The sequence below is a fragment of the Heteronotia binoei genome, chromosome 7, assembly GCF_032191835.1.
Source record: "Heteronotia binoei isolate CCM8104 ecotype False Entrance Well chromosome 7, APGP_CSIRO_Hbin_v1, whole genome shotgun sequence".
NCBI classification, from domain to species: Eukaryota; Metazoa; Chordata; class Lepidosauria; order Squamata; family Gekkonidae; genus Heteronotia; species Heteronotia binoei.
Window position 1 is genome coordinate 79,944,639 of NC_083229.1, and position 26,090 is coordinate 79,970,728.

At 44.7% G+C, this 26,090-nt stretch overlaps 1 protein-coding gene across 1 annotated transcript in view; it reads right to left on the reverse strand.

The window, feature by feature from the left end:
• Nucleotides 1-26,090, reverse strand: part of TTC39C (tetratricopeptide repeat domain 39C) — a 97,657-nt gene that overhangs the window by 37,607 nt on the left and 33,960 nt on the right. Inside the window, exon 2 of the mRNA XM_060243895.1 lies at nucleotides 9,237-9,285. Coding sequence (XP_060099878.1) covers nucleotides 9,237-9,285 — 49 coding nt within the window. The remainder of the gene's footprint in view (nucleotides 1-9,236; nucleotides 9,286-26,090) is intronic.

Below are 26,090 nucleotides of genomic sequence, written 5' to 3' on the forward strand. Positions count from 1 at the left end.
GTGGGTGGGGCTGGAGAGGGCTCTCACAGCTGCTGCCCTTTCAAGGACAACCTCTGCCAGAGCTATGGCTGACCCAAGGCCATTCCAGCAGGTGCAAGTGGAGGAGTGGGGAATCAAACCCGGTTCTCCCAGATAAGAGTCTGCACACGTAACCACTACACCAAACTGGCTTAAAATAAACCATCATTTGTTTAAACTATGGTTTGTGCAATGAACACTGATAAATCTAACAGATTTAAACAACCAGTTTATGCATAAAACCCAGTCTGCCCACTTTTCTGACTTCTTCCTTCCACCCAGCAAGGAGGACATCTACCTGGTTGTTTTGGGAACAGACAGCCATGAAAGGTGAATTCAATGAGTACAAACTACTTTGAAAACCCAGCTTAATGCCAATTAGCAAACCCTGTGGGCATTTAGACTTTGAAACTAACCAAAGGGATGCTCAAAATACAGTTTATAAGCCATGATTTATCTTGATATTTGAATGTAGCCTGTGTCAAATTTGGTAAGTATGGACACCACATATACCATAGCTGATTCCCACAGGGAGTAGACCTGGTGTCTGGACTCAGTTTATTACAGTGGGAACATTCTGAGAGATTAGGGTTGCCAGCCTTCGTATGGGGCCTGGAGAGCTCCCTCTTTTACAACTGATCTCCAGCTGGGAGAGATTAGCTCCCTTAAGAGAAAATGCCTGCTTTGAAGGGTGGATTCTCTGGTATTGTACCATGCTGAGGCCCCTCCCCTCCTCAAACTCCACCCAGACTTGGCTTGCCCACTAGGCAAACTAGGCAGTTGCCTAGGGCTCCAGGAGGAGGATGCACCAAATTGGGCTCACCCCTCCCAGTGCCCACGACAACTGCCTAGTTTGCCTGCCTGCCTCCCCCTCCTGCTGCCACCACCACCCCTCCTCCCTAGCACTTCACCCGCCCCCCTCGTGCAATCAGTTCCAGGAAGGAGGGGGGAGAAGCCTTCTTCTGTGTGCACTTCGAAGGATTAGATGCCATGCCGCCCGTACTGAAGCTGGTAGGGCCCAGCCACGGTGCGGCGTGCTCTGATGGGGTGGGCAATGGAATGCAGCGCTGCATTGTAGTGCTGCGGAGGGAGGGTGGGGGGCCGGGCAGGGAGCCTGCCTAGGGCACTACACACCCTAGAGCCGGCGCTGACTTTACTCTCTCCCTGATCCACCCCCAAAGTCTCCAGGTATTTTTCAACACAGTTCTGGCAACCCTATATTTTGTTGTTGTTGTTATTATTATTATTATTACTTTACATTTATATCCCGCCCTCTCCGCAAGCGGATTCAGGGTGGCTAACAATTATAAAAAACAATTTAAAACCAATAAAATTTAAAACATTTTGTGACTCTCTGGATTTCTAATCCCATACGTGAAGATTTCTGACAAACTGACTTGCTAAGAGTACTGATTTTTAAGGAAAGGCACTGTATAAGAAAATCTCTTAGCTATTTAGCATCTATCATGTTTGTGACAAATATACAAAACACATTAAAATTAGGGGACTATTAAGCTCATAACAACTCACGCAGACCTTAGTGCTCCACAAACTAGCTAATCTAACACATACATACAGAATTAGTACAGATCTAAGCAGTAAGGATAGAATTCATGCATCTGACTAAGTGGATTATAGTTCATGAAATTTTATGCCTTGAGAACAGTGCAACCCTATGATGACTTACTTCAGTCTATCTACTGTGATCAATGGACAGACTGGAATTACTCTGCATAGGATTATTTGATAAATCTGCCCGTTTCTAAAGTATTTTTCTTTTTCTGCAACATGGCTAGGCTACTATAGAATGTATACTACTTGCAGCTATTCTTCTGGTAGTTCAAATGCTACATAAACTGGCTCCAGGAGACAGCTATTTTCCAAGGCAGTAGAAATAGAACCAAGGAGTCCAGAAGCCTGTACTCCATCCTCAGAAAAAAAGGACTATTCACTGTGTGCTGCATTTTTTAATTAGATGCAGTCTGCTAGGAATTATAGTTTTGTTCTTCAGGTACATCACAGTGTCAATGTGTTCTCAATGGAAGATGATGCTATAGCAGAAGTCCAAATTTAGATGCAGAATATTCATATTTGGTTATTAATTTTGAAAAGGTATCAAAAATAATTCAATGAGAAATTCTTAAGCAACTCGCATTTCACAAAAAAAACCCACTTAAACATATTTATTGACATAAGGAATAGAAAGTTAATGACTTGTACATCACAAGCTTTAGGAATGCATAAACACAGAAAAAATAAAATAAATATCCAGAGCCATTTTATGATCTAAAATGTTAGGAAGATTAAATGTAGGGGTTGGTTCCTATTCACTTCATCAGTGTGGCAAGTATACATTAGTAAAATGTCAAAAGACTAAAAATCAGAAATTATTAACTGATTCCCTGTCTTTGCTTCTTCCAACATAACTGGATGCTTTATATGCAGCTGAACTAAAAAAAATGTCATATTCTATTAGCTGCAAAGAGACTTAAAGTACATAAATTCTCGTTCAGTTACTGTTATGTAAGCGACTGAGGTATCTGAATAGATTCACTTTGATACGTATTATGTATTACACCTCAAAGAGAAAGGTGTCTTTATGAGAAGAATGCCTTTATTCTAAATAGGATAATATCACCCAAGGATCTATTTAAAAGAGAATGTTAAGATAGTGAATTTTCTGATATTTTTCTAATGGAAGTTTGAATGACACAGGCATGGAAAAGGCTGCAGCTATATTTAGAACAGTCACTAAGCAGAAGCTTTTCAGGGTACAATGATGCTGTGCTGGGATGTTGCACTGGTTCGCAAACAGCTCATATAAACTAGGCTGGAAAATCTTTCCAATTATCTTTTAAGGAAGGAAGCGATATTCAAGAGAAAAGACACTGTTAAGGTTTTTTTTTCCAGAATGTGAGCAATTATAATATTTGAGGACGCACTGAAAGGTTTATCCTCCTGACATAGAATGTGTCCACATAGACCACAATCCATTAAAAAAACCCCTTAATTACAGTATTGTTATTTTTAGTGTATGTGTGAAAAAGTTATGTGGTGAACTACATAGCAGTCAGTGTTATGTGTTCTTTGCCAGGAATGTACATGCTTTGCCCCTTTAGAGTCTAAGGAGGAGGTTTGTAAGCAGCAGTTTCCAAAAAAAGGAGGTAACTCAGTTCTTATCCTTATGATCATTATCTAGAAAGGAAATGCAGATGCTGATTGTCAGAGAAAACAGAAGGGACATAGAAGGGCAATGAGGCATGAAAAATAATTGACTAAAATAATCTTTACTATCTCTTTGTTCTGAAATCATGGAGCGCAAAACACTGTGATTTATTCAAGCTTGCCCCTCTGCACATTTACATGCCAAATTGATCCCTAATTCTGAATGAAAGATGCAAAAGGAAGAGTAACTTAAGATGCCTTCGCATACAGTTGCAATTCAAAATTCAAAAAACATTGTACTGTAATCCCTATAACATTTGCTTGCTTTCTAAACCAACATTAGGATCCTGCAGGAGGAGGCAGAAAAACAGGTTGCTTACCTGTAACTGATGTTCTTCGAGTGGTCATCTGTGCAGTCACACACATGGGTTTCTGTCTGGAATCGAACCCAACCTCGGAGAATTTAAAAGCTAGCCTAGGCGTTATTTCTGGTGCGCATTCCCTCTAGATCTGGGGAGCAGGCATCCACTGCGCATGCCTGGAGTGAAAGGGAGGCGCTCCACCCACCCAGTTTCTTCTAGCCGCTGTGCAGAAAAGTTTGTTGATAGAGGAAAGGATAAACCAGCAGCGGGGTAGGTTGGGCGGGCGTGTGTGACTGCACAGATGACCACTCGAAGATCATCAGTTACAGGTAAGCAACCTGTTTATCTTCATCGTGGTCTCTGTGCAGTCCCACACATGGTGACTGGTAAGCTGAAGTGCACGGAGGTGGGTGCTGGTGCTGTAATAGAATAATACATGTTAAGCATGTAACAAAAAGTAACAAAAGATACAGTACTCACAGGGTATGGAGTTGGTATCAGTCAAAGATCAAACGAAGTTCAGCCTGCCTGAAGGACACATCACACCGAGCACAAACATCTAGGGCATAGTACGTGGCAAACGTAGATGGAGAAGACCAAACTGCGGCGGCACAGATGTCCTCCATCGGTACACCCCTACAGAAGGCTGATGACGTGGAGACGGCTCGAGTGGAATGAGCTCACAAGTGTTGAGTTATGGGTTGTTTGGCCAATTGGTAACATAAAGTAATTGCAGCTACAACCCACTTTGAAAACCTCTGAGTAGAAATTTTATGTCCCTGCTTGTGCGTTCCGTAAGCCACAAAAAGTCTAGAGTCTTTACGGAAGGGACGTGTCCTTTCAATATAGAAAGCAAGGGCCCGACGTACGTCAAGATTGTGTAGGGTCCGTTGCCCTGCGTCAGTAGGTTTTTGAAAAAAGAAAGGTAGAGTGGTTGACCTTCCCAAATGGTAAGGTGAGATGATCTTAGGTAGGAAAGTAGGGTCAGGACGTAGAATTACTCTGTCATGGTGGAAGAGAGTGTAAGGGGGATCTGTCCGGAAAGCACAAACATCGTTGGCTCTCCTACCAGATGTGAGTGCTACTAGTAGTGCTGTCTTCCAAGACAAAAGATGCAATGGAATGGATGCCATTGGCTCAAAGGGAAGTTTCATTAGTTGGCTCAGAACAAGAGATAAGCTCCATGAAGGTTGTAGTTGCCGAATTGGAGGTTGAAGATGTAGAATGCCCTTTAGGAAGGCTTTTGTAGCAGAATGAGAGAAAACAGTGCATCCTCCAATATATGGATGAAGGGCTGAAATGGCGACCAGATGAACTTTTATAGAAGAGTAGGCTAGGCCAGAGTTAGAGAGAGACAAGGTGTAGGACAGGATTTGAGCTATAGTGGAGGATGAAGGAAGGAAGTTGTGTTGAACAGCATATTCCGTAAAGCGGTTCCACTTTTGAGAATAAGACTTCCTAGTGGACGGCTTTCTGGTGTTTAAAAGAACATGACGGACTTCTGTGGGGAATTCTAGAAACTGATTCTCCAGGCAGTCAGTCGTAGAATTCCCGGATTGTGATGTAGGACCTTGCCGGCTTGTTGAAAAATGAGGTCCCATGCTTGAGGAAAGCAATGGAACACACCGTTGGAGAGAAGTAGTAGTGTGGTGAACCATGGCTGGCGAGGCCACCAGGGGGTGATAAGGATGCAGTTGGTATGATCCAACCTGATTTTTTGAAGTGTTCTTGTTATCATTGGAATAGGTGGAAACAGATAGTGTAATGGTCCCGACCACTGATGGAGGAAGGCATCTCCCGCAGATTGCGCTGATGGAGGGCTACGAGCATAGAAGTGTGGGCATTGGGCGTCTGGAGAGGTGAAGACATCTATGATCTGATTTCCGAATGTGTTGAAAACTGGTTGGAGGTAGTAGCGGTGGAGGGTCCATTCATGATCGTTCACAAGGTGGCAACTTAGCGCATCAGCTTGGGTATTTTGAATTCCTGGTAGGTGTACGGCTGTTAGGAATATGTTGTGAGCAATGCTCCAATGCCAAAGGGTTAGAGCTCGCTTACATAGGCGAATAGACACAGTGCCCCCTTGACGGTTGATATAAAACACAGTTGCCACTTTGTCTGAGGTGACCTGGATGTGCAGACTGTGAAGAGATGGTAGGAAGGACTTGAGTGCTCTGTGGACCGCCAATAGTTCCAGGCAGTTGATATGGAGTGATTTTTCGTAAGTCGTCCGTTGCCCTTGTACTGTTGGCACACTGAAGTGGGCTCCCCAACCCCACCTTGAGGCATCTGTCATGACAACGGCTGACAGGGGTGATTTTATGAATGGCATTCCCCCCAGAAGATGACGTTTCAGAGTCCACCATTCTAGCACTGGAAGAATGTGGTGTGGAACAGTGAGTAAAGTCATTTGGTGTTGTCAATGCGGGTGGAACATTCATATGAACCATAATTGTAGAGGTCGCATGCAGAGTCTAGTGAAGCATAGGACAGAGGTCGTGGCAGCCATAAGTCCCAGCATGCGTTGAAATATGAAAGCTGTCTGGGTTGGGTGGGATATGATGGCAGTGGCCAGGGACTGAATGTGATGAACACTGTCTGCAGGCCTTGTAGGATATCGTTGATAGGCATGCGCCTATGAATTGGATGTCCTGTGTTGGAGTAAGGTTAGACTTCGTAAGGCTGACTTGGAGGCCTAGTGAAGACAGAAGGGATAGAGTGATGGAGATATCTTGTTGAAGTTGCTTTTGAGATTGTGCCACAATGAGCAATTGGCTATGTAGGGATATATGGAAACTTTTTGATGGCGAAGTGTTGCCACCACCACCACTATACACTTCATGAAGACCCTTGGTGCGGTCGATAGACCGACGGGAAGGGCACGGAACTGGTAGTGTTGGTTCCCGACAGCAAACCTCAAGAACCTTCTGTGATAATGATTGATAGTAAGATGGAAATAGGCATCTTGAAGGTCTATTAATGCCATCCAGATCTTTTGGGATCAATGGGAGAACAGACTGCAGGGTAATCATGCGGAACTTTTTGTACCAGATACGGCGGTTGAGCTTGCGTAGATCCAGTATTGGGCACTGCCCCCCATCTTTCTTTGGGACCAGGAAGTACCAAGAATAGAACCCCGTGCAATGGTATTGCGTTGGAACTGGTTCTATGGTTGCCTTGGTTATTAAGGCGGTGATCTCTTCCCGAAGAGGCAGAGATGGAGGGGTACGAATGAAGCGATGGAGCCTCAGGGGCGAATCAAACTCTGGTGTAGCCCCTTTGGATGATTTTTAGAACCCAAGTATCCGATGTTATAGAGTCCCAGATGGGGTAAAACGGAAGCAGTCTTGTAGGATAGAGTAGATGCTGCAGATTGAGTAGATGCTGTGGTTGGTATGGAGATGATATCAGAAAGTCAAAGAGACTGCTTTGACACAGGAGTCGTCTTTTTAGTAGTCTGTGGCCGTGGTCATTGATGGAATGGTTGTTTAGCTGATGGAGCTTTGCGTTTCCAGTAGTCAGCTTGTCTAGTTGAGCGGGGACGTTTGTAAAATGATGGTTTGTATCTTCATGGTACTGAGGTTCATGGTGCCTGTACTGATAAGCTTCCTCACAGTACCGAGGTTGGTGGAATTCTTTACGGTACCGAGGTCGATGTTCCAGAGATGGTGACCTAGAAGGTCTATAATATTGATGGTGCTGACATGGAGACGGCGATCCGGCTCTAGACAGGCTATAATAATAGCGATCCCTATGCCGACTTGGAGACTGTTCAATGTACCGTTGAGTTGGGGACTCCCGATGGAGTGGGGAGACAGCGGAATCCTTGAAGGTACAGGGTGCTGACACCTCACGGAAGGAATGCATCGCAAGTAGATTGGCTCAGTGAGCTCGAAGTCGAGGTGACGGGTCCAAATACATTGTGGCAATGATGTCCTCGGGCAAGGATCTGTGGATAGACAGGGACCTAAATCGGATGCAGATGACCTCATTGGTAATTACGTCGGTAGGGACTGAGAGTTCGGCTGGAACTCACTGCCGTTGACATCGAGACCGAGGTGGAGGTCGCCAGATTTGAGGTCATGGCATGGTCCAAGGTTCTTGGGTCCGAGTGATGATCCATCTTTGATGTGGGTTTCGAAGATATCGACTCCAAGTGTCGTTTTGACAAAGATTCCAAGCGGTGTTTCTTCTTGGAGTCGTCTGACTTTTTGGTGTGTTTCCCGGACTTAGGCTTACTGGGAGCCGATGCCACAGAAGCTGCCAGTCTAACCACATCCCTTTGCAGAGTTAGGGAAGGTGGCGAGTTTTGAGACCCAGAAGCATGGGTCATCATAGGCCGCAGCGAAGACTCTAAGAGATGGCTCTTTAGTCTAGCAGCACGATTCTTTCTGGCCTGCTTCCCGAATTGGCTACAATGGACACAGGTATCGGTTCTGTGGGCCTCCTCCAAACAAAATAAGCACAAGGAGTGTCCATCTGTTGAAGGAATTTTGGTCTCACACTGAGCACACTTTTTGAAAGTCATTTTAGGATCCTTCCCTTCCATACGCCCGGGGGAGGGGGGGAAGACAAAGTGATAGTTGAAGAAGATAAAGCTTTTTTTTTTTTACAATACCAGTCGAAGACATCGTAGAAGCAGGATTTTAGACGAGAAGACAAAACAAGGTTGAGAAGGCTAGATGAAGTTGAGGAGACGCAACGAGGTGAGACTATTCCAAGCGGCGGTTAGAAAGAAACTGGGTGGGTGGAGCGCCTCCCCCTCGCTCCATGCATGTGTAGTGGATGCCTGCTCCCCAGATCAAGAGGGAATGTGCGCCAGAAATAATGCCTAGGCTAGCTTTTAAATTCTCCGAGGTTGGGTTCAATTCCAGATGTGTGGGACTGTGTGGGACCCATGTGTGGGACTGCACAGAGACCACGATGAAGATTATATATTTTATTTATTTAGAACATTTTGATTCCACTTGTCCACCCGATTAGGGTCCGTAAGGCGTCAAACATAAAAACATAATATGTGCTCTATGATGAGTCTATGATGTAGTAGTGGTGTTTTTGCTAATACTACTTCACATCCATTAAAGTACTCCATTGCTCCAAAAATTGCTATTTTTTTTGCCATGGTCTAGATGTACTGAACTTTTGCACACATTTCCATCCTCCTCTATTTCCTTCCATTGTGACTACAGATCATCAAAATATACAAATCTACAATCTATTATTTGGACTTTGCCTGAAAACTATAGTTGACAAACTCACTTCAGAATATTGCTTTAAACTAGAGGCAAGACATTAATTATAGTTTTCTGACTTAGATGTACTGCAAGCTACAGTTAGAAAACAATCATGAGTTAAAAAAGTAAACTTGGATGTAAGAATAGATGTATGAGAGAGAAAAGAGACAGGACATGAACCCAAGACATATTTTCAAATCTAAAAACTATGATATTAATGGAATCTGCACTCAGCCTAGTTTGTGAATCAGTCTTAAAGAATGCACATTCTACCCAGACCAAAATAGTATGTGTGTGTTTGACATAATGGATGTATAGGTATCTTGCAGGAAAATAAAATTTTATAAACACACTGCATTTCAGAAACTAGTACTACAAAATAATAATATATTCTGAATTAAATATTTTATATATCTACAGAAATGAAACAAGAATCACCAAACTTCTTTGCACTCACCAAAAAACTGACAAAGCTGGCTCCAAAACTCATTAATGGGCTATGGTTTCTGTAAAACAAAAGAAAAGATACAATGATCACATATATAATTATTTCCTGTTGCTACCAGCAGCTTTTACAGATAAAGCAGATGAACCACAGTCAGTTAATTATTTGGAAAACAAACTATGACTATGATATTGATCCTTATGAACTTTGAAACATTACACTCAGAATTGCAATGGATCACAGGAAACAAGATCCATGACTAGAAATAACTCTTAAAAATACAAAAATACACTACAAGATGGGAATATGCAAGGACTCATGGATAAATGGAAATCCCATGCCACACCATTGGCTTCAGCTTCACCTCCTGGCTCTAGCTCTTCTTCTCTGCCTCTATTTCCCTTCCCTAACCACTCATTCTTTTGGTCCCCTGATCACCCACCTGCCTGATACTCTTTTCCTTTCACCACTCAGTATTTTTCCATTCCTCCCCCTTACTTTGTCCCCCTCCTCTTGGTTGTGCCCACTGATGCTAAAACATTTGCGTTGCCAGAGAAACATCTGACAATGGCAAGGCCTTCTCCTCACATTATGTTTTTTTTTAAGTCTGCAGAGATTTGCTGCCTTTTGGAAAGTTTCAGGTAAGCCACCTTGCACTTGATGCTTGGAAGACGTCACCAAAATCTACTGCCAACTCCCTGCAGCCAAATGGAATATACAGGCTACATTGTTGTGAGACACTCTTGGCAATCCAAAACAATGAACCAAACTTTGTGTGTTCTTTTGAAACGTCAATTAATCACATACTCTTCAGCTCTTTGTGCAATGTCTGTACATGCAGACATAATGTCTCAGCTGGAGGGGCTGCAGCAGTAGTTACCTCTAAAATAAAAATATAATCCTACATTTTTGCAAACCTAGTTCTGTGTGGCTTCAAAATGCAATTTTTTACTCTGCAGGTGGGGATCATGTAGGATGTGACTAATAAATGTACACATTTTTACAAAATGAAATTTTAATTTTTTACAATACATTTATCATACCTATCATAAAATTAAAATCAGTATTATTTCTTTAAAAATATGAAAACAGAAAAAGAGAAATGCCCATGCAATGAAACTTGGTCTATAGACAAGTAAGAGATGTATTAGATTTTTTTCCAAGTCACACTGCTGAAGAAGCCATATTTTGAACAGAAAAGTGATCTGCCTCTTCAAAAGCATGTGAGTGACTGCATTAGATATTTCAAAGAAATCCCCAGAGTTCTTCTACATAGAATTCTCTCCTGACTGCAGTCTCTCCAAAGAGAACAACACTCCCTCTCTAGCTAGCCTTTTATTGTTTCCTCCCAGGTCCCATCCCCTCTGGTCTCCACTGGACAAGTTTTCCCTCCAAAACTGCTGCCCACCCGGGAGATCTGTCAGAAGTAGGCTTCCCAAACCCCCACTCCGGGTGGGGGACCCCCCAATTTGGAGCCTCCTCCCCCGCTCGCCAAAAATCCGGAAGCGGGGGGAAAATGGCGGCCCTCCCCTTCCCACCCAGCCCCGATGGCAGCAGCTTCAACTCACTCCTTCCCTTCCCACCCAGCCCGATGGCAGCAGCTTCAACTCGCCCTTCCTTTCCCACCCAGCCCCCATGGCAGCAGCTTCAACTCGCCCCTTCCCTTCTGTCCCAGCCCCCATGGCAGCCGCTTCAACTCGCCCTTCCCTTCCCACCCAGCCCCGATGGCAGCAGCTTCAACTCGCCCCTTCCTTTCCATCCCAGCCCCGATGGCAGCAGCTTCAACTCGCCCCTTTCCCTTCCCTTCCCACCCAGCCCTGATGGCAGCAGCTTCTCCTCACCCCTTCCCTTCCCACCCAGCCCCGATGGCAGCAGCTTCAACTCGCCCCTTCCCTTCCATCCCAGCCCCGATGGCAGCAGCTTCAACTCGCCCCTTTCCCTTCCCTTCCCACCCAGCCCCGATGGCAGCAGCTTCTCCTCACCCCTTCCCTTCCCACCCAGCCCGATGGCAGCAGCTTCAGCTCACCCCTTCCCTTCCCACCCAGCCCCATGGCAGCAGCTTCAACTCGCCCCTTCCCTTCTGTCCCAGCCCCCATGGCAGCCGCTTCAACTCGCCCTTCCCTTCCCACCCAGCCCCGATGGCAGCAGCTTCAACTCGCCCCTTCCTTTCCATCCCAGCCCCGATGGCAGCAGCTTCAACTCGCCCCTTTCCCTTCCCTTCCCACCCAACCCCGATGGCAGCAGCTTCTCCTCACCCCTTCCCTTCCCACCCAGCCCCGATGGCAGCAGCTTCAACTCGCCCCTTTCCCTTCCCTTCCCACCCAGCCCCGATGGCAGCAGCTTCTCCTCACCCCTTCCCTTCCCACCCAGCCCGATGGCAGCAGCTTCAGCTCACCCCTTCCCTTCCCACCCAGCCCCATGGCAGCCGCTTCAACTCGCCCTTCCCTTCCCACCCAGCCCCGATGGCAGCAGCTTCAACTCGCCCCTTCCTTTCCATCCCAGCCCCGATGGCAGCAGCTTCAACTCGCCCCTTTCCCTTCCCTTCCCACCCAGCCCTGATGGCAGCAGCTTCTCCTCACCCCTTCCCTTCCCACCCAGCCCCGATGGCAGCAGCTTCAACTCGCCCCTTCCCTTCCATCCCAGCCCCGATGGCAGCAGCTTCAACTCGCCCCTTTCCCTTCCCTTCCCACCCAGCCCCGATGGCAGCAGCTTCTCCTCACCCCTTCCCTTCCCACCCAGCCCGATGGCAGCAGCTTCAGCTCACCCCTTCCCTTCCCACCCAGCCCCATGGCAGCAGCTTCAACTCGCCCCTTCCCTTCTGTCCCAGCCCCCATGGCAGCCGCTTCAACTCGCCCTTCCCTTCCCACCCAGCCCCGATGGCAGCAGCTTCAACTCGCCCCTTCCTTTCCATCCCAGCCCCGATGGCAGCAGCTTCAACTCGCCCCTTTCCCTTCCCTTCCCACCCAACCCCGATGGCAGCAGCTTCTCCTCACCCCTTCCCTTCCCACCCAGCCCCGATGGCAGCAGCTTCAACTCGCCCCTTTCCCTTCCCTTCCCACCCAGCCCCGATGGCAGCAGCTTCTCCTCACCCCTTCCCACCCAGCCCGATGGCAGCAGCTTCAGCTCACCCCTTCCCTTCCCACCCAGCCCCATGGCAGCAGCTTCAACTCGCCCCTTCCCTTCCGTCCCAGCCCCCATGGCAGCAGCTTCAACTCGCCCCTTCCCCTCCCACCCAGCCCCGAAGGCAGCAGCTTCAACTCACCCCTTCCCTTCCATCCCAGCCCCCATGGCAGCAGCTTCTCCTCGCCCCTTCCCTTCGCTTCCCACTCAGCCCCATCGCAGCAGCTTCTCTTTGCCCCTTCCCTTCCCCTTAGGATTCCCAATCCCCTGGTCCCAGTGGGAGATTCCTGGGCTTTACAGGCTTTCCCCAGCCAGCTGGCCGGCTAGATCTTGCGCAGGACCTGCAAACAGGTACAGTTTTAAAATGTGTGTGTGCCTTTAATTGGAGCAGGAAGTACTTCATGGGGAAGGGTTAGCAACAGCAGACCGCGTGAGAGTGCAGCCCCTCTGTCTGTTTTGCTTTCCTTTCGACAAGTGAGTGTGTGTGTGTAAAAAGCAGAGTAGCCCCTGTACTTTCCAGACCTGGTTGTGGAGGCACCCGAGATTCCTGCTGTGTCCTACTGCTTCAGACCAACAATGGCTGCCCACTTGCACCAGAGACAGTTCAGCGTGTGTGTGAGTGTGAGAGAGAAAATGGGGGAAGGGGAGGGAACGCTATTATTCCCCATGGAGAATTATTCTCATAGGAAATAATGGAAAATTGATCCGTGGGTATCTGGGGCTCTGGGGGGGGGGCTGTTTTTTTGAGGCTAAGGCACCAGATTTGCAGCATAGCATCCAGTACCTCTCCCCAAAATACCCCCCAAGTTTCAAAAAGATTGGACCAGTGGGTCCAATTATATGAGCCCAAAAAGAAGGTGCCCCTATCTCTCATTATTTCCTATGGAGGGAAGGGATTTAAAAGATGTATGGTCCCTTTAAATGTGATGGCCAGAACTCCCTTGAAGTTCAATTATGCTTGTTACACCCTTGCTCCTGGCTCCACCCCCAAAGTCCCCACATATTTCTTGAATTGGACTTGGCAACCCTAGTCAGAAGAGATCCTGGGAAATGTAGGCACTGTAGCTACTCAAACACAGGCTTTCCCAGAACCTGCAGGCCTCACTAGGCCTAGGATCATGACAAGGTGGCATAGGATTAAATAAATAATACAGCTTGGATAGGTCGTGACTGTATTATTTAAAATACAGATAATATGCAACATTATTCCAGTAAAAGAAAAAAGTCAGAAAGAAGCTGAAAAGCATTATAATTTCTTTGCGCTCAAGAAGGCTTGCAATAAAGGTGCTTCTTTATCTAAGCTAGTCAAGAACCAGAAACATAGCGTACTGTATAACATCATATGCTGTGCATTCATAGAAGAACTGGGAGATCAAATCAACATTAACACAGAGAAAAAGCCTTTGTACCTTAAACTGACGGACAGTGAATAGTCACCATAACAAGCTTTGTAGATTATAATTGTTCCCCATATTCAGAGAGATAGATAGGTGCTTCAATTGCTTCTGGGCTGTTAGGGTTGTTAACCACCTACAATGCTTTCTCAATTGATTTCAGTAAGGCTTACTTCTGAGTAGACATAGTCAGGATCAGGCTATATCATCAGATTCAGCAAGCATAGCTGTCAGATGGTAATTACGGAACTTTTTCAACTTGTCTTTCCTAACATTTATGTACATATAATCGATATACATATTTGACTTCCACTGATTCATAATGGTGTAGTACTGAAATAGATCTCTAATTATTTATTCCTTTAGTACCATGAACATGCATAACACTTTACAAAAAAGTAAGTCCCTAAGACAGAGTTGGGAGTGAGCAGTGAAGTAGTCAAGTTTGCGGATGACACTAAATTGTTCAGGGTGGTGAGAGCCAGAGAGGATTGTGAGGAACTCCAAAGGGATCTGTTGAGGCTAGGTGAATGGGCGTCAACGTGGCAGATGAGGTTTAATGTGGCCAAGTGCAAAGTAATGCACATTGGGGCCAAGAATCCCAGCTACAAATACAAGTTGATGGGGTGTGAACTGGCAGAGACTTACCAAGAGAGAGATCTTGGGGTCGTGGTAGATAACTCATTGAAAATGTCAAGACAGTGTGCATTTGCAATAAAAAAGGCCAATGCAATGCTGGGAATTATTAGGAAGGGATTTGAAAAGAAATCAGCCAGTATCATAATGCCCCTGTATAAATTGACGGTGTGGTCTCATTTGGAGTACTGTGTGCAGTTCTGGTCGCCGCACCTCAAAAAGGATATTATAGCATTGGAGAAAGTCCAGAAAAGGGCAACTAGAATAATTAAAGGGCTGGAACACTTTCCCTATGAAGAAAGGTTGAAACGCTTGGGACTCTTTAGCTTGGAGAAACGTCGACTGCGGGGTGACATGATAGAGGTTTACAAGATAATGCATGGGATGGAGAAAGTAGAGAAAGAAGTACTTTTCTCCCTTTCTCACAATACAAGAACTCGTGGGCATTTGATGAAATTGCTGAGCACACAGGTTAAAACGGATAAAAGGAAGTACTTCTACACCCAAAGGGTGATTAACGTGTGGAATTCACTGCCACAGGAGGTGGTGGCGGCCACAAGCATAGCCACCTTCAAGAGGGGTTTAGATAAAAATATGGAGGAGAGGTCCATCAGTGGCTATTAGCCACAGTGTGTGTGTGTGTGTGTATATATATATATATATATATACACACACATATACATACACACACACACATTATATATATATATATATATATGAACAGCTCAAAATTTGACACAGGGATAACAATGGTAAACGGAGGAGGAGGATATTGGATTTATAGGGTATCTATTCAGTTCTACAAGACAGATCAAGGTGTCTGTAGTGGTAGAAAAGAGCAAGAGTCCAGTAGCAACTTAAACACTATCAAAATTTCATGCGTCACTCAGCAGTGACTCATGAAAGCTCATACGCTGCCACAAATTTTGTTCGTCTTTAAAGTGCTACTAGATTCTTGTTCTATTCACCACCACTACATGTAGTTAGGCTTAATTTTAGGAATAGACTCAATGACTCAGCTCCACTAAAACAGTGGGTTTTGAGGCCTGCTTCAAGAAATGGGATATGGCTCCACTGTGGAATACATGGTTTTGTAGCAAAGAGATACCAAATCCAAACCCTGGATTTTTAGTTGGAGACCCACTCAGAATAAGAGACCCTGAGATAGCTGGTTAATGGTCTAACTCAATATAAAGTTGTTTCATATGAATAGGGGAGACACAAGTGGCACCTCATAAGTTATTTGTGAATAATATCCAGGCATCACTGGCAGAAAGTGAGTAATTTATAACACAGTACTATACAGTATTGTTAGGGATACCAATGGGCTTAGACTGGAGAAACTCTGCATAGGACTAGATCCAAATAGGCAGCCGTGTTGGTCTGAAGTAGTGGAACAAAATAGGAGTCAATTGCACCTTTAAGACCAACTTAGTTTTATTCAGAACATAAGCTTTCGTGTGCATGCACACTTCTTCAGATGAGGGCTGTACTGTTACAGAATCAGGAGACCTTTGGATAGCTGAGAAATGTGTAGATGGAGAAGCAGTGAGTACTATATACAAAAGCAAAGAGATAAGGATCAGGACAAAACTATACTACCCCTTAGATAGTAGGGGCATGGGATTTGTGCAGAATCAGCAAGGCGGAGGGGGGGGGGGGCTGGGAGATAAGGGATTAAAAAATGGCCGCTGTGGTCTGAGAGGAGAATTATTTTGGTGGTTGAGTTCTAGATAGCAGAGAAAGGACTGGGGTTTGACAATGGCATGCCAGAGATAATTCTGCTTACCTAAACTATCCCTTCATGTGTCCCCTTCGTCTTGGTTGCAGATGACTAGAGTTTGAATCAAAATTTTTACAGAGGCAGAGAAAGCAATGTTTTTTCTTGGCAGACTTTTATGGGGTGGTTTCCCATTGCCTTCCCCAGTCATCTACACTTTACCCCCAGCAAGCTGGGCACTCATTTTACCAACCTCGGAAGGATGAAAGGCTGTGTCAACCTTGAGCCGGCTACCTGAACCCAGCTTCCACTGGGATTGAACTCAGGTTGCGAGCAGAGCTTGGACTGCAGTACTGCAGTTTACCACTCTGCACCATGAGGCTCCTCTCTGAGCAACTATGTGACTGTAAATCCAGTGACTTGGACACTATCTGGCACTTTATAATTTGGCTCACAATAAATGGATTACAATCTATATCCAAAAACGGAGTTCTTCCACAAAACAAGAGATTGTAGCAAGATAGTTAGCCAATATTGATCCAACTGTTACTCTGGCAGCTGCAAAATTTTTGTCTATGGCATGGTATCATTTCCCAATTAAAAATTTTATATCTGTGTTTTCCATATTGTATATCTATGTTGTCTATATTATCTGTACATTAATATAATCCTTTTGTGTGCTGTTGGTCTTCAAGTATTAATAAATGACTGAGTTCTCTAAAGGGGAACATCCAAGTTGATCTTCAGGCCTGTAAATACCATTCTGTTGAGGATGGGTTAAGCAGCTCAGGGGGAAATGGCACGACCACCGTATTGGGGCTTCCTGTTTGTTGTTTAGTCGCACAGTTGAGTCCGACTCTTTATGACCCCATGGACCAAGTCACACCAGACCCTCCTGTCTTCCACCATCCTCCGAAGTCTGCTCAAATTCGTGTTAGTAGCATCAGTAACAATGCCCAGCCATCTCCTCTTTTGCCGTTCCCTTCTTCTTTTGCCTTCTGTCTTTCCCAGCATCAGGATCTTCTTCATTAAGTGCTCCCTTCTCATTTAGTGGCCAAAGTATTTGAGTTTCAGCATCTCACCTTCCAGGGAACAGTCTGGGTTGATTTCCCTTAGGACTGACTGATTTGATCTTGCAGTCCAAGGGACTCTCAAGTCTTCTCCAGCACCACAAAAGCATCTATTTTTCTGCGTTCTGCCTTCCTTATGGTCCAACTCTCACAGCAGTACATTACTACTGGGAATACCATCACTTTGACTATACGGACTTTTGTTGGCAGGGTGATGTCTCTACCTTTTTAATGCTGTCTAGGTTCACCATAGCTGTCCTCCCAAGGAGCAAATGTCTTTTAATTTCATGGCTACAGTCACCATCTGCAGTGATCTTGATCCCAGGGATGTGAAATCTGTCACTACTTCCATGTCTTCTCCTTTTATTTGCCAAGGAGTGATGGGGCTGGATGCTATGATCTTAGTTTTTTTTATGTTGAATTTCAAACCTACTTTTGTGCTCTCCTCTTTCACCCTCAACAAGATGTTCTTTAGGTCCTCTTCACTTTCTGCCATTAGAGTGGTGCCATCTGCATATCTGAGGTTGTTGATGTTTTTCCTGGCAGTCTTAATTCCAGCTTGTGCTTCATCCAGGCTGGCATTCCACACGATGTAAACTGCATATAAATTAAATGAGCAGGGCGACAATATACATCCTTGTTGAACTTCTTTTTCTATTCTAAACCAATCAGTTGTTCCATATCCCATTCTGACAGTTGCTTCTTGACCCTTATACAGGTTTTTCAGGAGACATGTGAGGTGGTCTGGTACTCCCATCTCTTTAAGGACTTGCCACAGTTTGTCATGATCCACACAATCAAAGGCTTTAGCATAGTCAATGAAGCAGAAATAGATGTTTTTCTGGTACTTCTGTACTTTTTCATAATCCAGCGAATGTTGGCTATTTGATCTCTAGTTCCTCTACCTCTCCGAAACCCAGCTTGAACTTCTGGTAGTTCCCGATCTACATACTGCTGAAGCCTAGCTTGTAGGATCTTTAACATGACCTTGCTGGCATGTGAAATGAGTGCAATGATGCGACAGTTTGAATGTTCTTGGCATTACCCTTCTTTGGGATTGGAATACAAACTGTCCTTTTCCAATCCTGTGGGCACTGTTGCATTTTCCAAATTTGCTGACATAATGAGTGCATCACTTTAACAGCATCGTGTTTTAGGACTCTGAATAGGTCAACTGGGATACTGCTCATGTCCAGCTTACGATATCCTCTGGAGGGTTGCTTGCCTCCTTCCCTGACTTGTGTGCCACTTCCCGACCCCACAGCTTCTGGGTCCTGTTAAGCAATTCCTGCCATGGCCTGCTCCATGCAGGCTGCCTTCGTGTGGCATCCACTGGCAGCAAGTCAGTGAAGGTGTAACCTGAGGCTTCTGAAAACTCCACTAATTTACTAAGGTTTTTTTCAAGGCATGGAACCTACACTGACATGTCCTGCCAGGAGCTGCAGGGCTATCGAAACTGAAGAGGCGGTCTCGCTCCACTCGAGGTAAGTCGCACAAAGGTTTCCATATCTGCAGGACTGCCTCCTCTACTACACCCCTGGAAGAGCATTATCCTCCATGGGTCAGAATCTGCTGGTGATCCCTGACCCTAAAGAGGTACAGCTGTCCTTAATGAGGGCCAGGACCTTTTCAGTCCTGTTCCCAACCTGGTGGAATGTTCTGCCAGAAGACACTAGGACCCAGAGAGATCTTTTACGATTTTGCAGGGCCTGTAAAGCAGAGATGTTCCACCAGGCTTTTGCTTGAGGACAATGACGGTTGCCAAGCTGCCATCCCTCCCTACCTCCACTTAAGGGGGGTCCGTTGCTCCCAATGCAGTGTCTGGAAAGCAGGAATTGGTAGCACTTTATGTCAGTGTGCGTGGAAGTTCTGCAGGTATGAGTGTCCTGATAAGTGCAGCCACCAGTAAAAGTTCTATGAAGACAAAAACTCCAACAAGCCAGTTGAATCAGTTGTATTTGGGGTAAGGCAAAGAGAGTAGTAATAGGCAGGCAGATAGTCAATACACAGCAAGTTCAGTCCATCCAAGTTAGCAGTACACAGTCACAGTCCAAGAGAGAAGTCTTACACATACCAAGTCGTCATCATCATCAATCAGTCCGACAGAGTAACAGCCTCTGATCACAATAGCTCTCCACACCTCTGCACGTCCTCCGTATTCATCAACCCACAGAGAATGAGAGTTAGGCTCTCTGTTGATATAGTGCAGCTAGCCAATCATATTACCCAATTCTTAACTAGCTGCACATGATTCTCACATGCCTTTCATTAGCAGGTATAGTAGGAGTTACATAACAGTGCATCAGCACTTTTCTCCCTTAAAGTGCCCAATGCTGACATCCTCCCCCTTATGTAACGACATGGGCTATACATTGCATGTAACTTTAACATTCATAGTTAAAATATTTCTACAGCATGACATTACTGCTTTTCACATTTTTTAAGACCTAAAGATAGACAGCTTTCTTTATGCTTCACATGTGTTTGAACCTTTGTAAACAAGTCTGCAACATTGTCATTGGTTTCACAGTATTCAAGCACGATTAGTCTATCCTCCAAGCATTGCTTAACGTTATGGAAACGTACATCAGTATGTTTGGACCTACTCTTGACACCAAGAGTTGTTGCTAACTGTATAGCAGCCTGATTGTCTTCCCTCACAATTATGGGATTGACATGACGTATTCCAAAGTCTAACAACAATTGCTTGAACCATATGAGTTCAGTACATATAGCGCTCAAGGCCGCGTATTCTGCCTCGCACGTAGACAGAGCCACGTGTCTCTGCTTCAGTGACCGCCACCCAACCAGGGCGCCACCCAGAAAAATAGCCATTCCTGTAGTAGATTGCCTAGTACCAGGATCGTTGGCGAAACTAGCATCTGCATAAGTAAGCATGGCAAGTTCTCCAGTAGGAGTTATGAATAGACTTAAATCTATGGTCTGCTTTAAGTATCTTAAGATATGCTTAGCTGCTAGCCAATGTTTTTGCCTTGGCTCTTTCATTGCTCTTGCCAATACATTAGTGGCCATGGCAATGTCCGGTCTGGACCAATTAGCAAGATATGACAAGCTGCCAATCAGGGATTGATATATCCCCTGATCGAACAGTGGACTCTGTTCGCTGTCTGACTCATTACATGGGAACATAGGACTTTGCACCCCTTTGCACTGGTCCATTTTAAACTGTTTTAGCAAATGGGATATTTTTGCCCTTTGTGATACTCTGTATCCACCATCTACTTTTTCTATCTCTAGGCCAACATACTGCTTGATCTCTCCTAGATCTCTCACAGTAAATTTGGACCTTAGAGCATCAATAGTATCATTCATTACTTTGGCAGATTTACATATTATGGCCAAATCATCCACAAAGATTAGGATGGTGCATTGTTGCTCCCCCTTCTGTTTAGTGAACACACAGGGATCTGCAACTCCTTGCTTATAACCTAACATTTTAAGGTTATCTACCAAATGCTGATTCCATTCGAATCCAGCCTGCTTTAACCCATACAAGGATTTCTTAAGCAACCAACAAGCATTATCATTGTCATTATCATTGTCACCAGAGGCACCTGGTGGTTTCTTCATATACACACAGTGTCTCAATGGGGCATGCAAGTAGGCTGTTTTAACATCAAGATGCCTAATCATACAGTGCTGTTTTGCTGCGATAGTGAGAGCACAGTAAAGTGAAGTGGCTTTAAGGGTTGGAGCAAAAGTTTCATCGTAATCTTGCCCCCCTTGCAAGAATCCCTGGGCTACAAGTCTGGCCTTGTACTGAGTAGTACCATCTGTGCTAGGCTTGAGTTTATACACCCATTTACACCCTATGAGTCTCTGACCGGGCGGTAGAGTGGTTTCTTCATAGACATGCAGGTTACGCAGGGACTCTAGCTCAGAGCTCATTGCAGCGTGCCATCCAGCCTGTTCCTCCTGTGATAAATGCTGAATACTCTCAAAGTTAGAGGGCTCTGCAATCACAGTACATGCCTGTCCTGGACTGTAGCGATCCGGTGGCCTCGTCTCACGTGACGACCTCCGAAGCACCGGTTCTGCAGATTCATCAGACACTGTCTGTTGTGCTGCCATTTGCTGCTGTGAAACACCAGCTCCTGGAGATGCAGGGGTTAACGGCTCCTCCTTGATTGCTCCGTTGCTGGGCGACGGGCTCCTCCTCCCCTTCCTAGGAATGGGTGGTGTCTCTTGTTTCTCTGCTGTCGGCAGGATTAGAGTCGAGGATGTTCACTGCCAGCCAACAGATCTCTCAAGGAAAGTTGCCGACGTGCTGGTCGTTATCTTCTTCTCTCCAGCATGGCAGAACCTGAAAGCTCGATGATTGTTAGAATAACCAACAAACAACAACTTTTCAGCTTTGTCTTTTCCCTTCCTTCTGAGCTCCTTTGGGATGTGGACGTATGCAGGGATCCCAAAGATTTTTACATACTCTATGGAGGGCTTCTTGCCATACCAGGCTTCTGCAGGAATCCTTCCTATAGCAGATGACCAAGACAAATTTAGTACATGAGAAGCACACATCATGCTCTCCCCCCAGTAGCTCAAGGGTAAATCACTGTCTTTTAACATAGCCATACACATATTGTACAGGGATTGGTTCCTTCTTTCGCAGAAGGCATTGTGCTGGGGTCTATAAGGAGCTGTACATTTACGTTCAATGCCATATCTCCTGCACAAAGAAATCATTCTCTCATTGCAGAATTCAGACCCATTATCACTGAGAATAGACTTAGGAACTTTGCCTGTCTTCCGTTGCACAAAGCGAAGCCAGTTGTAGAATGCCTGGAATGTTTCCGCCTTAGACCTAAGAAGGAAGCAGAAACCATACCGGGAAAAATGGTCTTCTATGCATAAACAGAACCTTGCCCCGCCCAAACTCCTCGTAGGGAATGGGCCAATCAGGTCGAGGAACACTAAGTCAAGTATCTCATTAGTCTGAAACTTGCTAGGAGACATAGTTGCTGCTGCTTTGGACTTGACAGCCTTGCATACTTCACATTCTATGAAACATCCGCATGGTTTGGGGGTAATTCCGGCCACTTGAAGAGTCTTCTTCACCGCCTGGAAATTGATATGCCCCAGTCTGCGATGCCAGAGATGTATGCAATTATCATGTGGTGATTTGTACTCACATGCTGCACTGAACGCTCCTTCTCAAGGAAATATAGGTCGCCTTTCCTCTTGGCTTTAGCAGATATACCATCTGCACATATGTTGCAGTCTGTAGCTGTAAAACAAACTTTAAAGTGCTGTTCAGTCAAGGCTGATACTGAAAGCAAATTATAGTTCAGGCTTGGAACATTAAGCATGTGTAACTTTCTCCCAAGGCTAGGGATGTTGATAAGACCACTCCCTGCGACATTGGCAGACAGCCCGTTTGCGAGCTTCACACACTGACCTTGTGTAGGAGTGAATGTCTCAAAAAGCCTTCTATCCTTGGCAATGTGCTCCGTCGCACCACTGTCAATCATAAATTGCTGGCTACTGCAGGAGGAATCATTAATGATAACATTACACCCACCTCCTTTAGTAACAGCAGGAGAATGTTTCCTTTTGTTCAAGCCGCACTGGCGTTGTAGGTGCTTGCAACTTCCACACAAGTAGCACTTACGTACAGCATATGCTTTAGCTGCAGCTGCTTTGCATTCTGCCCCTTTAAGAACCTCCCGGGCAGGAACATTTGTTGAATGGGCTGGAGCCGCATGGAATTGAGCTGCGTCTCTCCTCCTCATCGCCTCATTCAGCAGTCGGTGGGAAATGCTGGACACGGTGAGCTCAGCTTGTGGAACAACATCAAGGTTAGCCACAAATTGATCATAGCTCTGGTCCAGGGAACAGAGGATTATGTACACCTGCTGCAGGGAAGAAAAAGTTACCTCCTTTTCCTGCAGTTGGAGTAAAGTGCGCTTCATGTATTCCAGGTGAGTCATCATGTCTTCACCTGTCTCCAAACGTGCACTCAAGAGCTTCTTCATTAGGAAAATGTGGGACCCGACGCTCTCTCTCACATATAGAGCCTTCAGTGCATCCCAACACGACTTGGCATTATTAGACCCTTTAACATGGATGAGCTGTGAATCTTCCAAGGTTAAGCCAATTAATGAGAATGCCTTATCATCGTTACTCCAATGCTTGGCTATTACATCTGCATCATCAGCAGCATGTAACACTGTTAAGTCTGGCGGAGTTACCACATACTCCCACAACCCTTGGTACTTCAACAGCATGGTGACTTTCTCTGACCATGTGACGTAGTTGTCTCCATTAAGCCTCGTAATGAGGAAGCCAGAGACATGTACGCTGGACTCCATGGTTCTGCCTTATACACATACAAAGTGCCACGCCCAAAAACTGTTCGTCTTACTCACGAGTAGAACGCTGGAAAAATGCTGCAGCAGACAGAGCTTACTCCCCCGTAGACCACACTGGGCCCATAACCGATGTCAGTGTGCGTGGAAGTTCTGCAGGTATGAGTGCCCTGATAAGTGCAGCCACCAGTAAAAGTTCTATGAAGACAAAAACTCCAACAAGCCAGTTGAATCAGTTGTATTTGGGGTAAGGCAAAGAGAGTAGTAATAGGCAGGCAGATAGTCAATACACAGCAAGTTCAGTCCATCCAAGTTAGCAGTACACAGTCACAGTCCAAGAGAGTAGTCTTACACATACCAAGTCATCATCATCATCAATCAGTCCGACAGAGTAACAGCCTCTGATCACAATAGCTCTCCACACCTCTGCACGTCCTCCGTATTCATCAACCCACAGAGAATGAGAGTTAGGCTCTCTGTTGATATAGTGCAGCTAGCCAATCATATTACCCAATTCTTAACTAGCTGCACATGATTCTCACATGCCTTTCATTAGCAGGTATAGTAGGAGTTACATAACAGTGCATCAGCACTTTTCTCCCTTAAAGTGCCCAATGCTGACACTTTACAGAAGACATCATTGGGTTTTGTAATTTGTTTTTAATTAATTGGTTTTATTGACTACTGTATGTACTTTTACTGTTGTGCATCAGCTGGGATGAGATGATTCATGAAATCAAATAAATAATAATAAATAGCTCTTCCTGGAGCAAGAGGAGGCATGATCTAACCAGCCTGGATGATTGCCCCACTGAAAGAGATAAAGAAAACATGTGAATCCCCTCATCATGTCTAATTAGAGCTACTGTGAATCAGGATGATGTTGTAGTCTTGCTTAGCCAAGGTGGCAAAGCAGAAAAGGATGAGTTTATAATGAACAAAATTGTATTATTCCTCTCCAGAAAGGATCAGTTATATTAATTGTTCTTTAGTTCATGTTCAAATTCTTCCATTAAAGCAGGTTTTCCATATTCAAATTTCTTCATTTTTTATTCAAAGATGATCTGAGGCATTTCAGTACCTGTGGCCAAAAATACAGATTATGCCCCCTTATTAGTAAAAATATAACAATAAACCAAATAATTGGCAGCTTGATGCCCTTTAGTAGTACTCCAAAACCTGCAGCCTGAAGCAAACTGCTTGCCTAATATTAGACTCTGAGGCTTCAAACTTCATGTTGCACTATGCTGTAAGAAAAGACCAGGAACAAATAAAGCACATGCTGTCAGGGGTGACTTTAGGACAAAGAATATGCTGAGTAACACAGTATCAGAACAAATGGAAATTGGTTCTGAGCTTATTTTCATTTTGTTTTAAAAGCACATCATAATTAAATGATATTTCAAGGCACAAGAAATATCGCAGTAGGTTTAAGGGTACAAGGGGAAAGTGCATAAACTGCCAAAAATGTAAAATAATTAGTTGGCTGTAGCGTATTGTAAGACATGCAGATGTTTGAATAGTCTTTCATATTCAGCCAATTCTCTTATGGCATCCATGAATCAAAGGTAAAAAAAATCATGGTTTGGAGAGGGCAAGAATCTAAGTTCAGATCATCACTCCTCATTCAGCAAAATATTGTTCATTTTTATTTTATTGTTTATTATTGTATTAGCATAGTGGTGAAATTATTATCATTAGAACATTTTTAAAAATAAGCAGTTGCTTTGGCTGGATTCAAAGTAGAAAGTAATATTTCTTATCCTCCAAGAGATCAAAACTGATAATTAGCAACTGATTCATTAATATTTCAAGGTAATTAGGAAGCAATTAAGCTGGAAAATCAAAATTTAAAGGGGAAGTGGTGCTGAGAGAAATCTTAATAGACATTTGGCTGTATGCACAGGACAGCCTGGTGCTGAACTTACATTCAAAGTAAAACAACAACAACAACACAATTCAGGACAAAAAGAGAGAGAGGAAGATGAAAAAAAAAACTTGAAATATAAAAGGTTGACAAAGAGACCAATTGAATTCTCTGTTAAAACTGGGATAACAAATAAGAGTAATTCCAGATTAAACTGCTAACATGGAAGTCACCATTATGCTAAAATCCATTTTCCAGACTTTTAGACTGAATTTCTATACTTCATAAGCCATGGAATATATGACCCAAACACTGAATAAGGTTCATGGGATTTGCTATGGCCCATAGCCCTGAGTTCCATAATTTGCCCCCCTGCCAAGTGCTCGCATGGTGCTGGGACAATGTAGCTTCTGCAGACATAAAAAGAGATTGTCAACACAGATCCAAGCTAGACATGGAGTTCTCCATTTGGGTAAGAAAACTGAGAAGCATGCATACTGGATGGGGAACACACTTCTGGTAGCAGTGTATGTAAAAAGATCTTGGAGTAGAAGAACAAGAGTTGGTTTTTATACCCTGCTTTTCACTAGTTTATACCCCTTCCCTTCATCTCTCCTGTGAAGTAGGTGGGGCTGAGAGAGCTCTAAGTGAACTGTGACTGGCCCAAGTTCACCCAGCTGAGGGGGACATAATTGCTCTCTATAAGTATTTGAAAGTTTGTCATTTAGAGGAG